This window comes from Mus pahari, chromosome 13 (genome assembly GCF_900095145.1).
Source record: "Mus pahari chromosome 13, PAHARI_EIJ_v1.1, whole genome shotgun sequence".
Lineage (NCBI taxonomy): Eukaryota > Metazoa > Chordata > Mammalia > Rodentia > Muridae > Mus > Mus pahari.
The window spans coordinates 2,043,404-2,062,184 of NC_034602.1; the positions used below are offsets into that span (position 1 = coordinate 2,043,404).

The window sequence follows — 18,781 nt, forward strand, 5'->3', positions numbered from 1 at the left end:
AACACAGAACAAAGGCCTCATCTGAACCACGTGAGACTGCTCTGCCCTCTCCTGACATGTCTATTTAAGGCTGTGCGAGGGGTTAGATGATATTTTAAATACTTTATTAAACATTGGTTATAGTGATTCAACTAACTGGCCAAATATGACTAAAAAATGCCAGAGATGCAAATAGAAGTTGCAAAACCAAGATGTGCTTTAAATCCACTGTGCTTTAAATCCACTGTGGCAAATGCTGTCTCCTGGTGATAGATAAACTATCTGCAGTACTATAACATGAATAGATAGTCTTCCCGAATCCAAGAATGAGAACTTGATGAGGACAGACACAGATGAGATAGTGTAATTACACCATACATTCTTATTTGATTTGCGTGTTATTCTGCATACATTGATTGCTTCAGGCTCCCAGAGTCCTCAAACCCATCAATTCGTTGCATGTCTTAGAAACATGGAGCTTACACAGATTTGAATTTTAAAAGAGTTCATTTTTTGGCTTTGCACAAATCATTTTATTTTGCATCTAGCTTACACATCATTTATCTCAGGTGATCTAGATGCGCCTTTTGAAAAGATCCAGCGTGGTTTATCAGGAGTCTTAAACCTGAATCATATTAAAGTGTTTGTTTTATTTTGCTTCACAGAATACTGCCCACTTGTCCTGGCAAAGACCAGTTAAGTCTTGTATCATAGACTACTACTCAATTCATGTATCTCAAATTCCATCACCCCTTACCGTGTATGTTATGGTTTCCTCGGTGTCCTGTGACTTGACCAGCGCCAGAGTCAGCATAGTTAGGAAAAGTGTCTGCAACATCGTGATTCTCTAAGGGAAATGGGACAAAGAGATGCTTAGTATCAACTGCCTAGAAAACCAAAACTTTACCAGTGAAGAAACAGACAAAAAAAGGAGGATGGGGAGCTCCAAATACCCTATTTCCAGTCTGCTTTCTCACCCTCACCCCAGCCACCAAGCAAGGCAGGAGAAACTACTATAGAACTGCATTACTTCACTGCATCCTGTTCACCAAGGTTGTTCACAGTGTGTTTATACCACACCTACTCATAAAGCTCCAGAAAACGGTAGTCAAAAGGGGATATAGAATATGATCAATTCCACCCCTCTTCCCCCTCGGAGGTGGAAATGGGGGCGCAGCATCTGTCTGTTTTCTGAAACTGTAGAGTACCCACCCATGGCTCAGCTCTACATGAAGTTCCACCCAGCTCAGCGAAAGATACCTGCAAACCAGTATCAGTCATATGCCAGCAGACTTTATTGTCCTTAAAATTAAAAAGTCTAAAATACCCAAACAAAACTCGAAGAGCTATTGATCTCTCAGTTCCTGATAGACTATCCCACAGAGCTTCTAAAGCACTGCAGAGTGACTTCTCTAGTCCCCACTCTTAAAGTTCCATTTCCATCCGCACTCTTGGCGCACAATCAGCAGCTCAAAGTCACTGATCCCTTTTTCCTTCTTACTCAGGTCTCAAAATGTGCTATGCACAGGGTCTAGGCTGCCTAAGGTAGGAGGAATTCAGACAGCTTTGCAGCACAGGGTACCAATTTGGGGGGTCCCTAGCCTGATGCCTGCAGGGAAGTGAGCTCGGCTTTCTTAGATGTAAGGCGCCTGTCAGCGGGAGTCCTTGAGCGCTTTAGCTTCCAACCAGCCGCTGGGCAATCCAGGTGCCTTTCAAATCCAGTACCTCAGTCACTGAACCTAGAGACCATAGTCACCAGCAAAACAATCTGGGTTGATAGCGCGCTTACTCTACCCTCCCAACAAATGTCACCCAAGTACTGGCACAGGCTGACAGATTGTGATCCCAGGCCCGCACCTCTACCTCCATCTTCTCTGTACAGTTTCACAGTCCGGGACAGTTCTTGGGTCGCCCTACCACACTTCCCGGTACAGCCCTCTCTGGTACAGTGCAGATCTTGCGACCTCGGCTTCGGGCTCCTACCTGCTGGGGGGCCCGCGCAACTTTCCTGCCGGGGCAGCGAAGGAGTGCGTAGGGGAGGGCAGCCTGGTGGGTCTGAACTGGCGAGGTCTGACTGCAGCAGCAGCCACAGGAGGAGGAAAAAGGGAGGAGAAGTAGGGCGAAGGGGGGCGGAGGAGAGAGAGGGAGGCGCAAGCGCCCTGCCCAGGCTTCCAACCACGCGGGAAGGCGCGCCTCTTGTGTTGTGTCTAGGGGCCCAGTTGTCCTCTGCAGTGGGCCCCTTGGTACCCTGATTCACGGGAATTTGAGACACAACTAATATCGAAATATCACTTCCATGGAGCTTTTAGGCTTTACAGAAATGGCTTAAATTCCTTTTAGTTCAACAAGTGATTCCTGGGAGAATAAATTAAGGCTATTAACAGAATTGGTCCTTTATTTTTCATCTCAGATTTTTCTTTTTGGAGGGGCTGTGTTTTGTCAGCTTCCTCAGATGGTGAAAGGTGAGAATGAATGTGTTCATTTCTGGGCCTACTAGGTGCTAGGTGTTAGGACTGAGCCAAATGGAACTCATGTTAACAAAACATGTGCCATCCTGAGGTGTGTGTGTTTCGCCTCCACCCCTCAACCCCGTGTGTGTGTGTGTGTGTGTGTGTGTGTGTGTGTGTGTGTGTTTCAATTCCTCTCCTTCCTTTCTCATCTACAGTTTCTCATTTCTCTGATTACTGCCCATTTCTCTGATTACTCTCATTTCTCTGATTACTGCATCTTTCATAATAATGATGGAATTTCTGGAATCTGAAGATAGAGTCCCTCCCCACTCCCCTTTATCAAGTCATACCACACAGATCGCAGCTATTCCTGATAGCTTCTCCCACCCCACAGTTAGGCAGTTATTTCCCTTTGGCTTCAGATATGCCTTTTAAGAACCAAGTCACCAAATGCAATTTGAGAAGCAACAGAACCTGCTAACTTGGAGGAGCTAAGGACTGCCCTGTCCACGGGCAGACTGCAGAGGTTGTGGAAGTGGCAAGCTGGTAGAGACTGCTGGAGAGCAGCTGTCAGGTGATTGCTGCTCTTCTGTCTTCTGGGTGGGTGGGTTAAGTAGACGTTGACATCCAATGGTGTGGTGACAAGCCATCCAGTACTGGACAGGATCAGATCTGCAGAACTTACTAAGTATGGAAGGCTTTGATGAATGTAGCAAAGGCATTTACTACTAAGTTTCCCTGACCCTACTCGTCACCAATGTCCCCAAACTGCTTTTCTTTGAAAAAAGCAGATTCTCTGTCTCTATACAGTCAAAACATCGCCCTGCGCGCTGCTTATTTAGACTCATTTCAGTCTGGAGCAATGAGGTAAAGAGCTTCCAACCCTCCATCTACAGTGCAATGATCTTTCTGCACACCCACTTGCTGGTTTACTGCCTTAATTTAGACATCTGATGGGCATTTCAGACCGAACACATTCCAGCCGCATCTTCTCCCTTAGGCTGCTCCACCCATCAGTTTCACCATCTCAATCAATCGGAATTTCATCTCTCCTCCTGCCCAGGTCCAGTCAGCTTCATTTATTTGCATAGTTCATTGAGTTCTTTAGAAAACTATGCTGACTTTCTCTCTGAGATAGATTCAGAACTGGGCCATTTCTCATATCTTTGCAGCCACCCCGATTTAGCATTTTCCATCTGGATTATTGTAAGAACGATGGATTGATCTCTCTGTGTGTACCTTTGGATCTCTGCAGCCGTTCCCATCAGAAGTTCCCATAAATAGAATCATACAGTATATAATTGCTTTGGATCTGTTTTTCTTCACTCTGTGCTTTTGAGATGAACCCTTGTTAAAAGTTCTTTCCTTTTTTCTTTTTTTTTTTCATTGTTGCACGACATTCAGTTGTATGGTTGTACCTCAAATTTTCTGCTGGCCTTTTAATTGGTCTTTGGATTGTTTATAAGTAAAGCTTATCTGGGTATTCATTTAGAAATATTTGAGTAGGCATAAACATTTTCTTTTAGGTGAATACTGGAGGAGTAGAATTGTATGTTTTTCTTCATAAGTAAAGGACACAGTGCTTTTCATCTTCCATTCCCAATTTGCTCTGTATCTTTGCTGACACTTGGCACTTGACCTTTACAACACCATCTCTTCTGGTGGCTAAGATGTCTTGTGCAGTTTCACATTACAGATTTCTTGTGTTTCTGACACAGCATTTTTCACTTGTCTATTGATAAACCTTCCTTTTAAAGACTTTGTCCAAAGGTTTTGTTGGTTTCTTTATTGATTTTGCCTGATTAGTTATGGAAGTGATTTTCCAGTCATCTCTCCAGTGCTTTATACAAGTTGAGTATGTTCTTCTTGTCTTTTTCTTGTGTTTCCTCTAACTTTGGAGTCAGTGTTTTCAGTTTTGATGAAGTTTCTGACTTTCTGATATTTTGTACCTTTTCTACTTAAAAATCTGTTTTGAGAAAATTTATTTTTTGTTACAATTTCTAAAAAGTTACTGCTTTTGTCAGATGGAAGGATATGATTTTCTACTTCTAAGGTTTTAAAAATAATGTGTGTGTGTGTGTGTGTGTGTGTGTGTGTGTATGCACATGCGTGCATGCCACATGTGCAGAGGTCAGAGGACAGCCTGTGGGAGTCACTTCCCTCCTTTCACCATGTGGGCCCCAGGGACTGAACTCAGATTGTCAGCTTGGCAGCGAGAGCCCTTACTCAGCTGAGTCATCTTACTGTCCCCTTGAGGTTGTTTTGAGGCTAGAATAAGAAACCCATGGAGAATATCAAAAACACTTGGATAATTGCTTTTAGATATCAGAACATCTGGTGCTCCACCCTAACAGGATATTATTCAGGTGTCACTTCCTGTCCTAACAGTGTCCTGACTTGTGTCGAGGTGTTGCAAGCAGCGATGATGCTTGGTGCCTGTTGTTTCATGGTGGACCATCATTCCATGTAGGACTAAGGAGAACTGAAAGACCTGTTTCGTTTGTTTCTTTGGGGCAACTGTTCTGCCACCTAATAATAGTCCAGACCCTGAAGGAAGTGCAGTCTCTGTTCACTGTTCCCATGGGCTGTGCTCTGCTCTTCTCCTCACACGTTTGTAAACACAGTCCTCACACTGTTCGTGCCTGCTTCTTACCTCTCTTCTGTGAATAGCCTCTTGGGTTTTTTGTTTGTTTGTTTGTTTGTTTCGTGTGTTTTTTTTTTAATTTTGGAAACCAAAGGCATATGGTGTAAGAGCTTGTTGAGGTCTGTTCATGGAGCATATTGAAATGTACACAGAAGGAAAACCTGCAAGCTCAGAGGGGTAGTTAAGGGGGAAAGGATCATTACCAGCACAACAAACATGGCAACATAACTGAATCGCAGCCTTTGGTAGTGGTCTGCTTTTGTGTGCCAGTGGCACTAGTGTGTGTTAGTGACACAGACCACCTTTTCTTCTTTGGAGATTCTAGCAGTGATGTCAAGACCTCCAAGCTCCAGGCTTGCCTTCGTGAGCTTCAGAAAAGCTGAGAGCTGGGAAGCCTAAGATATTTTACTTCATTTATCCTTTGCCTGGATCATATATAACCTTGAATCCAGACACCATAGTTTGATAGAGAACATTTTTTTCTCTATGTGATTTGTGAGAGGTTTATTTTTTTCTCTGGTTTAATGGAGAGTGTGTGACTTGAGTTTGCTAATCATAGCATCAAATCTCCTACAGTCACACAGAGTGGCTTAGGAATGGCAGACACGCCCTAAGATAACCAACATACTGGCACAGGGCCTCGCAGGCCTGCATTGAAGTCTTGACTGGCATTTCTCAGCTATGTGAACTTTGAACTTAACCTCTCTAGGCCTCAGTTTACTCATATGTTAAACAGAGAAAGGGGAGTAATTCTTTTTTAACACTAGATGTTTGACAAGCATTAAAAATATGCATAAAGAAAAGCCTTTGGGACTTTCTTTTTATTATTATTATTATTATTATTTTCTTTATTTACATTTCAAATGCTATCCCGAAAGTTCCCTATACCCCCCCCCCGCCCCTGCTCCCCTACCCACCCACTCCCATTACTTGGCCCAGGCCTTCCCCTGTGCTGGGTCATATAAAGTTTGCAAGACCAAGGGGCCTCTATTCCCAGTGATGGCCAATTAGGCCATCTTCTGCTACATATGCAGCTAGAGACACAAGCTCAGGGGGTACTGGTTAGTTCATATTATTGTTCCACCTATAGGGTTGCAGACTCCTTTGGGACTTTCTTATCACTGTTGGTATTGTCAGTCTTGGTGGTCTATCATTCACTGCTCTGTGACCTGAGCTTAGGAAATAATATTCATTCCAGGCCAAACAAATTAATGTCTAAAGTTTTTCATGTTTTTGTTTGCATCTCTCTCTCTTTTCTGAGATATTTTAGAAGCAGCAAACTGTGGGCACAGGTCTGCTGTAGTTTACTCTCTAGGCCATGGGGCTATATGGATCTCCTAGTAAGCATTATCTTAAAGTAAAATAATATTTGGAATAGGGTATTCAACATCTAAAAATATCTTTTAAATTTGTGAGGCTCTGAGATATTTAATGTTTTGAATTTCAAAAATTAAACATATAATAACTACATATTAAGTAGTAATAACTAATATTATTCAGCATGCCTGTTGACCCAGAAACTAATAATTAGACTATTACTCATAGCTTCTTAATTTTATTACACTCTCCTTATGCAAAAAGGAGACTGAGGCAGGTAATAAGTATATAACTTACCTGGGTCACACAGTGAGGGTTCAAAGTCAACTGATCTGGTGCTGGGAGTGCAGCTGCAAGGGTTATGTACATTACTTCTCTCTACCTGTGAGACTCAGTTCACCAGGGACACAAAAAAGAAGCCAACTACAAAGACTTCAGCCATATCCACTACAAGGATCCAAGGATGGATGAATAGGCTTGAACAGGTTGTAGTTGAACAATAGTTTGACTTGATAAATTACTCTGAACTTAAGAGAAGCTGAGAGTTTTAAAGGCTTAAAGCTCTGTTTGGTAGGAAGAACTCACAATTTCAGAGGAGTGTTAGATATTGAAGACCATGAAAAGCCAATGTGCCTGAAGACTCTAATTTTTGAAGCATGTATCTAGATCAAATTTTCCTTGTAAGTATGCCTTATTTCTAAGAAAGGTTCATAGAGGTATGAGCTAATTGAATACAATAAGGAACCTCAGTGGTTATCTCTACGTTCTTAGAGACCAAGACATAAATCATGTAATTATCTGACAGTTATGGCCACGTAGCCAAATCAGCAATGCTAATATCTTCTCATTTTGTAAAAGTATGTTGTGCAGAAGAAGTAACAACTATAGCCAGAACTTGGATGAATTAACTGATTAATATTACAGAAATAATTTATTGTTATATAGTAGTATGCTTAGTAGACTGATAAAAATTGATTACCTCCAAGAAAAATTCTGATCAATTATTTTAATTATTTTCCTTGGTCTTCATATTGATGCTTTAAAAATTCAATATTTTTAGATAGCTAAATTGAATATTATTGTACATGACAATATTTTCTCGATGGGCACATATATGGTTTCTAATGTACTTATTATTCAAGCAAACCCAGGAATGTGATGGGGACTACTTTTTAGTGCTGAAATTCTTCTACTCTGTGTTCTTTCATCATTTATGTAAAGACAAAAGAAAGAACAACTCAAGTGAACTTTCAGCACTTAATAGTTTCTTAAGAGAATAAAACAACCTAACCCCCCAGAGACCAAAATTGGAACACAGCACAGTCCTATAATCCCAGCACTTAGAAGGTTGCTGAGCTACATCTCCCCTCGACCCCCCAAACACCACACCCCATACTGTTTCTGTCTCTCCACTATATATATTTGTTTTATAACATAATGTTATGTTTATATACATCATACATCTTTGAGACACGGTCTCATGTATCTCAGGCTTGCACTGAACTTGTTAAAGATGTCCTTGAACTCTTGATCCTACTGCTTTCACTTCCAGAATTATCAATGTAATTCCACTATGCCTGGCTTGCCAGTAATACTAAATGTGTTTGCTGAAAATAATGTTTGTTTATGCAATTGATTTCCAAAATGTCCTCTAAACATGAAGCCACATGTTGGAAGATCAGTTCACTAAAATGTGTGAGGCCGGTATTGAAGCTTGGATCTCAAAGAATATTGACAAGTTTGCATTTATGAAAGATTAATCGACATCAACTATGTCATTGGTGAGTCCTTTGTTTTAGTGACTGCCAGATGTAACATTACTTAGAATCTACTTTGTGAAACTTTTTTTCCTGAATGCCAGATGGACATGAGAAAACTTTCAGTCATCTGGAGCTGGTAAATTGTTCTAAAATATTTGGAATTTTATTAGAGGCTTGATTTCATCATAGAGCAAAGGATATCTTGGACAAATAAAAGTCAAATCAATCAGAAGTGATTGGAACCAGTAATTAGAATTTCCTTGGAGAGATGAAATGTATGATGTAAAGCCCTGAGGAAGATTGCTTTCTAGCAAGTTCTCAGGTCCTGTGAGGCAACCTCAGAGGTGGACACAGATGGGAAGCTTTGTTTGATTTCAGCTACAAATGTCCCCTCCCTCCTTTCAGACTTAACTTTTTTGGAACCCTCGTCCAGCTTCGTAGGGTTTCAAGATAATTGTTGTTACTGAGCATGAAATTACAAAAACTCTCTTAAATGACTAATTTTCCCTCAATATGCAATTTAAGGAATCGAACCAATGTTAGTCCTCATTGCTTGCTTGGAACCTTTCCATAATAATTTGTTAACTTTAAGAATTTTCAGTGTTATACTTTGCAACATTAAAATAAAGTCATATAACTGATTTGTGGGGTGCCAGTGAGATGGGTTGGTAGGTAAAGCTTTGGCTACGAACACATGATGACCAGAAGTCACACAAATGTGGTAGGAAAGAACTGGATTTCCAGATCTGCCTCTGACCCCCACACAAGATCAGGGCCATGCAGACCCTCATACACTCACCATGATAATACAATTTGTCTTTAAGATTGAAAAATTTCCCTCATTTTTGTGGATTTTTTTTTTTACTACATAGATATTTCTCACCTGTCCTTTAGTGACTACTTAATTGTATCTTGATTATAGTTCAATTGGGTCTTAAAATCTTTTTTGAAATACTTAAACTAATCTTTAGGAGATGATTGTCCAAACAAAACCATCAAAACTTTACATATGTTGAAATCTGTAATTGTAGAAAATATATAATAGCTCCAGTAAGAATGATTTATTGTCCCCCTCTCCACACCCCGGAGTATGCCACAACCTATATCAATGCAACTCCTGGGACCAAAGCCTAAAATGGAATGGACATTATTATTTTCTCTCTCCTCTTTGAGGAATTTAAAACATAAATCATTTTGATAAATTAGTATTAACTTCTTTCTCATTGCAGAATGTGGAAAGACCAAAGAAAATACTTTCCATTTAGAATTTATAGTATTCTGCTAGCAGACAAAATCTACGGAATGACATGTCTGACTTTTACTGATGATTAAATAGGTCAAATAAGGAAATCCATTCATTCAAGCTAAGAGGTTAAAAGTTTACCTCCCCACTAGACACACTTTACATGGATGTTGCTTGGATTTCAGTCTTTTTCTTTCCTTAAGATCTCTGTTCAAGCAGCTGCTTCCATTGCAGTTAATTTTTAAAAGGGTCAAGAATTATAAAATTGTATTGAATTTTTTCAGTTCAGTTGGAAGAATGACAAGCTCAGAAAGGATTTTCAAAGCATAAGAGCAGATGAATCCACTTTATAGAAAAATGAAAGAGAAAAATGGGGATCCATTTTCCCTGGTTCCATAAAGAGGCTTACAGAGTAGATGAGGTGTTCAAATTCACACTTGGTAGCGGAAAAGTCAAAGACTAGAAGAAACGTCTTTCCTCTCCCCTTTCTTCCCTTCTCGCTTCCTTCCTTCCCATTTCAAATTCATTTATTTTGATATAGGCTCTTGGTATGTAGTCCTAAGGTCATTCTTGAACTCCAGATCCGTTGGCTGTCACTATCTGAGTTCTGGTATCACAGGTGAGTGTGACCCTGATCAGCTTGTCAATTCCATCCTTCCTTGTCTGTTTGACAAAGTTAGGCTTCCTCAGCACCATCTAACTACTTAACATTCATTACACATTTGACTGAGGTGGATTTCTAGTCTTTATAGAAACATTGAATGGTGCTGAAATTCATGTCTGTGGAATGAGGTGGATAATATTTCTTTCACTGGGCCTCCATGAAAGCAAGGGCTGTTTTCATCCTTTTAAGGGCCCAAGGTGAGAGTATACTCTATATTTATGCAGAACACTTTTGCCTCAGCAACTCTTTTCTGTCCCTTTATTATGAATGCTTGTATCTGTTTTGGTTTCTTCCCCATTAATCTTACTGGAAATTTTTATCTCAAACTCAACTCCCTTTGGACAGACAACTCACTCACTCTGTCTTCCCCAGTGATTACCTTTTGCATTATTTTTACACAGTAATATGCTCTGTAGTCTTGTCCTATCTTCTCTCACCACCTTTTCTCTTTTTCTTCCTTCCCATCCCATTCTCCAACTCCCCCCCTCCCCTTTTCTTTCCTTCATCCTTTGTGGAAAGGTAAACACGATTGGACAGAGAACAACTAGCAGCTGAAGGCAGAAAAAGAGTTTTTGTCAGAACAGTGGGCTGTGGTGGATTGCACTTGGGACTCATCCTTCCTTTGACAGGATCCAGAGCATGCAATTCTTACCACATAAATGGCAGCAGTCCTGGCTGGTTTGATTCCAGGCAGGGAGAATCTGGTCAGGATTATATTGTAGAAATTCCCTTTTCAGAACTTCTCTGGTTTCTCAATCCAGGGCCGTACTCCTTACATCAAGAACCTTAGTCTTATGGAGAATTTTTCTTTAGTAACAGTTTTTTAGAACTGAGCAGGGGCAATGTGTGACCCTTACCAATTGTTATTTTAGGGGCTCTGTGGGGCTGCATGGGGTAGAACTATAGTTAGGGGAAGTCTAGGTCTGCATTGTCTGGTCTGGAGCTGAAGGAAGATGGGGCTTCTAACCATAAAGGTTGAAAGCCTTACATAGGGATCATCTGGAGATGACACTGCTGAAGCTCTTTGAAGAAATAAAATTGACAAATAGTTTTAAAATGTAGAGACCAAATACAAGACTCAACTACAAGGCAACAATGAGTGGCTCCAGAAAGAAAAAAATCAGGACAGTCATGATCAGACATTTGTTTTAAAAAATCACATCAGCTAAAGATTCCTTTTGTTCTTTGTTCCCTAAATCACCAGTGTATTTGAGCAGTATTTTTTTTAAAGTATAAAAGCTCAGTAATAAGCAGTAAATATAGGACTTGGTGGTTTTACAATCACTGTAAGTGAATTTAAATGTACTTGGATTATTGGAAGTTCATGAGTTACCACAGAATTTTCTCCTTGTTTGTTTATTTATTTATTTACTTACTTACTTAGTTTATATCTTGATCACAGCCCTCCTCTTTTGGTTCCCCTTCACATTGCCCCTCCCTCATCCCCTCTTCCCTTCTCCTCTCAGAAAAGGGAGGTACCAACCCACCCTGGCACATCAAGTCTCTAAAAGCCTAGGGACATCCTCTCCCACTGAGGCCAAACAGGGCAGCCCAGTTAGGAGAACAGAATCCACAGGCAGGCAACAGAGTCACGGACAGTGCTGAAGTTTTGGAGGGACCCACATGAAGACCAATCTACACATCCGCTACATATATATCAGGGGGAGTGGTTAGGTCTAGCCCATGTATGATCTTTGGTTGGTGGTTCATTCTCTGAGAACTCTCAAGGGTCCAGGTTAGTTGACTCTGTTGGTCTTCTTATAGAGCCCCTATCCCCTCTGGGTCCCCCAATCCTTTCCTGACTCTTTTACAAGACTCCCTGAGCTCTGTTTAATGTTTGGCTATGGGTCTCTGCATCAGTTCTGGTCAATTGCTGGGTAGACCCTCTCAGAAGACAGTTATGGTAGGTTCCTGTTTGCAAGCATAACAGAGTATCAATAGTGTTGGGGACTGGTTTTTGCCTATGGGATGGGCCAATTGGGCTAGTCAATGGTTAGCCATTCCCTCAGTCTCTGCTTCATCTTTGTCATTGTACTTCTTGTAGACAGGACAAATTTTGGGTCATAGATATAATGGGTGGGTTGGTGTCCTTATCCATCCACTGGGAGTCTTGCCTGGGTACAAGAAGTGGCCACTTCAGGCTACTACACTCAACAAAACTTTTAATCACAATAGATGGAGAAAATAATACAATCCCACAATAAAATCAAAATTAAACAATATCTATCTATAAATCTATCCCTACAGAAGGTGTTAGAACCTCAGATAGAGTCGCTCTTACAGACTTTCTGCAGACTCCCCCATTGGTTTTTCGAATTCTAAGGACAGTTCTTGGGGTGTGAAAACAATTGATAAGATAACCCTCTAAGGCCAGGAAATTCTAGGATAATAAGACTTATGCTTCTTTAGTTTTGTTAAAGTGATACTTAACTTTGATCAACTTGATAGGATTTAGAATCATCATAGATACATATCTCTGAATATGTGATTCTTCTGTGAGAACTGTCTAAAGATGTTTCCAGAAAGGTTTAGACTAACAGGGAAGACCCACTCTGTATGTGAGGAGCACTGTCCCTCACTCAGAAACTGAATAAAAATTAGGAAGTGGACTAAGCCCTGCCTCTGCTTCCTGGCTGGGACACAGTATGTGTGACTACTTATTCCAGCTCAGGTGCTGTCTGTGCTGTGATGGATTATAACCTCAAACCAGTTTGAATTATAATAAATGCTTCCTTCCTTTACTTCATTTGATTAGTAATTTTGTCCCAGTGATGGGAAAATTAACTAACATAGAAAATTGAAGGAGTGAGGTCATTGCTGTGATCAACCAGACAACATGGTAAAGATTGGACTGTAGGATGTTAATAACATTGAGAAATGTGTAGGCCACGGTTGCTGCAAAAGGGGCTTGAGAAAGGAGATGGGAAGGCACCTAGTAGAAGTTATTTTAGCCTATGTAGGCATGTTTTGAGTGCATTCTCATCTTAACAGATATCATCATTGATATTTTGTGTGATGTTTTGTAAAGTTTGTGATGCTTTGAAGCTGAATCTATTTAATTTTTGGAGAAGCAAAATGGATTAGTTATATAAGAAGGCAAGACCAAAAAATGTAGAGCAAAATAAGGAGTCCTATTAGCTAATACAAGGGGCCAACCATGACCATAATCATTCAAACAATGGCTATAAACATTGGCAATGAGAAGAAAAAAATAGAACAGTAGGTTTGGAATAAAAACACTATTCAATAGTGTACTGGCTAGTTTTGTGTCAACTTGACATGGCTGGAGTTATCACAGAGAAAGGAGCTTTAGTTGGAGAAATGCCTCCATAAGATCCAGATGTGGGGCATTTTCTCAATTAGTGATCAAGGGGGGAAGAGGCCCCTTGTGTGTGGGACCATCTCTGGGCTGGTAGTCTTGGTTCTATAAGAGAGCAGGCTGAGCAAGGCAGGAGAAGCAAGCCAGTAAAGAACATCCCTCCATGGCTTCTGCATCAGCTCCTGCTTTCTGACCTGCTTGAGTTCCAGTCCTGACTTCCTTTGGTGATGAACAGCAATGTGGAAAAGTAAGCTGAATAAACCCCTTCCTCCCGAACTTGCTTCTTGGTCATGATGTTTGTGCAGGAATAGAAACCCTGATTAAGACAATTAGGGACAACAGCAGGAGGAAAAGAGACTGTTTTATTATAAGGCAGTGAATTGTCTTTCCTTTTTCCATTTTTTTAAGCCCCCAAGAAGGCAGTAGAAAAAATTAAGTTAAGTGACAGATTAATGTAGGGTTGACTAGTGCATATCAGATGTCTAAAGATATCTTGATGTGGGTCTCACTGAAGGAATAAAGAAGGAGGGTTTGAAGAGCTAGGTATATTTCAGCCAGTGTTGGTTAAGTCTGAAACTAAGTGTTAAAGGCACAGATGTGATGGAGATTTCCTTCATTAACAACAAAGAAAACAGGAACCAGAGAGTTGGGTTTCTAAATTATCCCCTATGCTTGCCTGCCTCAAAAGGATTTTTGGATTTAAAATGAATGGATTTTTGAGGTAGGTATGATGTTTCAGGAAGTTGGAGACCTGATTGCAGTTGTTGTGTAGTGACTAGAGTGGATGTTATGGAGCTAAGATTAGGTGCTGAGAGAAGATAGTCTAGACACAGTTATGGTGTGAAGAAGAAAGCTCACAGGATTCTTAGCATTCTTTTTTTGGGAAACCAGCTGGATGCTGGTACAATTAGCTGACTGGAACTGGAGAAAACATAGGAGGAAATGGATAGGGGCTGAGAGTAGGGGATGGGAGGAGAGCAAGTTGCTGATAATGTTTCTTAGGTGCAAATGACATCAATTTCTTTAAATTGTAATTCAATTACTTTAAATGTAATTGATTTTAGAATACTGGCTATTGTCCTTTGAGACATGTACTGTAAATGTGAGAGATATAATAGTTATCTAGGCCTGGGAAATAGCTTATAAAATAAAGAGATATATAGAGGTAACACAAGAAATCCAGCTTGTCTGTAATGATAAGCTACTATCAAACATTCATCCCAACTGACACTTAACTCTCCCTATCCCCCAAGAAGAGATGCTTGCTTCTATGTCAGTGATTGTCATGGAAAATGATTCTTCATGAACACATGTTGGATGAATAACTGAATGATTTTGTTTGACTTGGAAGCTGTAGCTTGGCAGAAGAATCTCAGAGCATATCCCACAGAAAATACTGTCAAGAAAACTTTGCTCTCTCCCATCTCCTTGTCAAAAATGGTTAGCAACAAATGCTCATCTACTTCCTCTTACGAATCTATTTTGCTTGTGTTTGAGTTTTCTAAAACTGTCTTATTATTTTGAGGCTCTAATTGATTTGGAAAATAGTGAAATTTGAAAACACAAAATGTTTAAGATATGATCAAATCCTAAAGTTCTTTGCAAATCATAGTGAACTGCATTTAAATATTATTTGTTTATAATAATGCGTTAAATTGAGCTAGCATGCATTTTGTGGAAATAATATTTATAGGGGAAATCTCTTGGCTACATATCTGAAACTGACTGAGTATTCCTAAATTACAAAATTATTACAATTTGTTACTGTCTGGTCTTCATGTAGTTCATGAAGTCAGTAAATTCTGTAAAAAATAAAACTTAAAAAGTCAATTATTTATGGGCAGTAATGTAGACTAAATCATTCATTTTACTCTTTTACAGACTTACCAGTGTTTAATTGAGTAATTAGATTTAATTAGGTGCTTATGAGCTGGCTAATAGCTAATGAATTTTATTTGAAATTATTAAATACATTTGGATATTGTAATTTATGAATAGAAACTAAGACTTAATTATCAAAATTAGGTACAAAATTATCAATTACTTACATTACTGAGTGTGTTATCTATTTTATTGTTAAAGTTCTAATTAATGTGGTATACACTTATAGGTGCAATATGATACTTCTTTATAGGCATACTGTGTATGATCAGAAAACGGGAATACTCATCACCTCAAACATTTTCATTTCTTTGTATTGGAATGAAAGTCCTCCCTACTAGCATTTACATATGTTATTTGCATTTACAAATTATTCATTTGCTTTAAAAGTTTTCTTCTGTCTCCTTATCTTTTCTATAGATGGTGCTGGATTAAATGTTTTAAGAATACTGTGGTTCTGAGGCTTAGATTTTATGTAAGTAGTCAGTTCTTCCTTGATGTCATGTGGAAGAAAGCAGTGGGAGGAGGCATTCCACTCAGCCAGCAGAGTGCACCTGCTTCAGCTCTGGAGAGTTAGCCATAGCAGTGAAGGAAATGGCTCTGTAAAGACTCAGAGAGCCTTCAAGGCAGCCACATATAGTTCATCAAAGAAAAGGAAGAAAAAAAGGAATTAAGACTGGAGAAATAAGCCAGGATTGAGTCATGAAGACCTTTCAATCAAATTAGGCAACATGGGTCAACTCGGAATCCAATAAACTCATTTCAATTGAAAAATATAGATTGTATTTAGAAACAAAGGTGATTTTTCTCTTTGAAGAGAACAGTTTGTGTGTAAGGTTGGAAGTCTGACTGCCACAGGTCTAAAAGCTAATAAAAAACAATGGTCTAGTCCTAAAAAAATTGGTGGTAGTTGTGGGAATTAGAAAGGGAAAGGGAGATAAATATAGAAGGAGACAGGAGGGTAAAACAGCAGTAAGGGCATTTGAAAGAGTCCTAAGGCATCATACTATCAGTTACCTGAAAAGACCATGGGACACAGAAGTCTGTGTATAAGTATACATACATACTTTAATGAAGTTTTCCCGTCTGGAAAATGCTTCCTCCAAGAGCATCCAATAAAAACCTCAGTGTGAAGCATTAGAAGCCCTCAAGTTGTTGGTCATAATTGTTCAAAAAGGTTCTCCAAACATTATAGACCATTGCCACTGCCCTTGGTTGCTCACACCCCCACCCCAGAGGTGGAAGGTGAGATTTTATTGATAAGACACCATGCACTTCGGATATAGGACCTAGAGAATTCACCCGAAAGTCTCCTTGAACACTAGCTTTGGTCATGAAAGTGCCATGACCAGAAGGTGCCGTGAAAACTTCTGAAGGAGGGAGGTAAGCAATATGCCATGATGCCTATGAACCACAAAACTAAGACTACAGTGGCACAAATACCTTGGCAGTAGCAGTAATGCTCTAATCAGACTCAGCAAGAGGGAAATAATATTTCGTACTGGAAACATGTGTCTAGTGAAATCATGGATCTTGGAGGAGTCTTCAACACGTATTTTATCAAGTCAGCGTTAGCCTTTACACTTTAAATATTTGCTTATACACCAAGATAAGTGTTATTCTCACCCCCTGTCAAAAAATAAACCTTTGCAATAGATGGAAACCGTTAGAAAAAACCACAACCAATCAAAATGCAGTAATTGTGGAGTCCAATTTCAAAAGATACACGTACAAAACACCCCTTACCTAAGGCTTAAGGACCATTGCAGAAGAGTGGTTGGAAAGATTTCAAGAGCCAGATAATCTGAGAGTTTGCTATGGGATTTTGTCTATTAGGAATATCAGATGCTACAAAGTCTCACCAACATGACTGCTTAAACATGAGCTGAATTAGGACAACAATAGACATGCCAGTGTGGATATGGATGGGTGGGTGGGTGAGCCCATGAGGCCTCCACCCTGTACAAAAAATTACTGGCAACTAAGAAATGCTGAAACTGGGAAAAATAACTTTTCTTTGGGAAGAGCACATCTATTTAGTTATATAATATCAAATGGTCAGCCCTGAAAACATACCAGTAACATTATACAGACTGATCAAGTGGTATTTATGAATTGAAGAATGTGAGATTACATATATATATATATATATATATATATATATATATATATATATATATATGTTCATTTTCACCACAGAATACTATTTAGCTATTAAAAAATGGGAACATCATAAATTTTGCAGGCAAATGGATGGAACTAGAAAATGTCATCCTGAGGTAACCCAAACTCAAAAGGACATACACGATATGTACTCACTGCTAAGTGGATATTAGCTAAAAAGTACAGAGTACCCAGAATATAACCCACAGAACATAAGAAGTTTCACAAGAAGGGAAACCCAAGTGAGGATGCTTCAATCCCACTTAGAAGGGGGAACCAAATAATCATGGAAGGCAGAGAGAGGGAGGGACCTGGGTAGGAGATGGGAGGGAGAGGGGGAAAGGGGGGCAGGATCAGGAATGGTGGGGCAGGAGAGAAGCCCCAGGGGCCAGGAAAATGAATGGAAATATGTAGCTTCTGGGAGTAGAGGGCAAGTGAAACTTCTAGAAAGTACCAGAGACCTGGGATGAGAGAGACTCCCAGGACTCATGGGATGACCTTAGCAGAAATGCTCAACAATGGGGAGAGAGAACCGGAAGAGACCACCTCCAATAGAAAGACAGGGCCCCAAGTGGACAGATAGGGTTACCAACCCATCAACAAAATTTCTGACCCAGAATTGTTCCTATCTAAAAGAGTTGCAGGGACAAATATAGAGCAGAAACTTAAGGGAACTGGCCCAACGTGGGATCCATCTCCTGGGGGTGGGGAGGGCACTAAAGCCTGACACTTTTCTGATGCTATGATATACTTAGAGACAGGAGCCTAGCATGGCTGTCCTCTGAGAGGCCCTTCCAGAGGTGACTGAGACAGATGCAGACACCTACAGCCAACCATTAGACTGAAGTCAGGGACCTCTATGGAAGAGTTAGGGGAAGGATGAAGGAACTAAAGGGGATAGCAACTCCATAGGAAATCTCAACTAAGCCTGACTCCTGGGAGCTCCCAGAGACTAAGCCATCAACCAAAGAGCACACGGACTAGTTCAAGCTCCACCCAGCTCCCCACCCCCACCCCCATAAATGTAGCAGAGAACTGCCTTGTCTGGCCTCAGTAGGAAAGGATGCACCTAATCCTGTAGAGACTTGAGGCCCTAGGGAAGGGGGTGGGGGAGGGGAGCACTCTCTCAGAGGCAATTATTAAGTTAATTAAACTTCGGGAACTTGTAGACTCTTACCTCATTTTGTATTTTGAATTTCTAAGAGCATGTACTTAATTTTGCCTTTAAAAAGCCATATTCATTTTTTAAAGTGTTTTTTAAAATTTCAAACCCACAAAATCTGAGGTTACTTGTAGTTTCTCTATAGCAAATAACCCCTACAGAATAATAGTGTGATCATTTAAAACAGAACTGTAAGAAA

General features: G+C 40.0%; 1 protein-coding gene across 2 annotated transcripts in view; it reads right to left on the reverse strand.

The window, feature by feature from the left end:
- Efemp1 (EGF containing fibulin extracellular matrix protein 1) overlaps window positions 1–2,078 on the reverse strand; it is a 71,729-nt gene extending 69,651 nt beyond the window's left edge. Inside the window, exons 1-2 of one of the 2 annotated variants that reach the window (XM_021210557.1) lie at window positions 1,963–2,078; window positions 737–826 (exon numbers count right to left, since the gene is read on the reverse strand). In XM_021210557.1, coding sequence (XP_021066216.1) covers window positions 737–817 — 81 coding nt within the window. In that variant the 5' untranslated portion in view covers window positions 818–826; window positions 1,963–2,078. The other variant, XM_029545174.1, reaches the window with a different exon arrangement.
- Window positions 2,079–18,781: the final 16,703 nt, after the last annotated feature.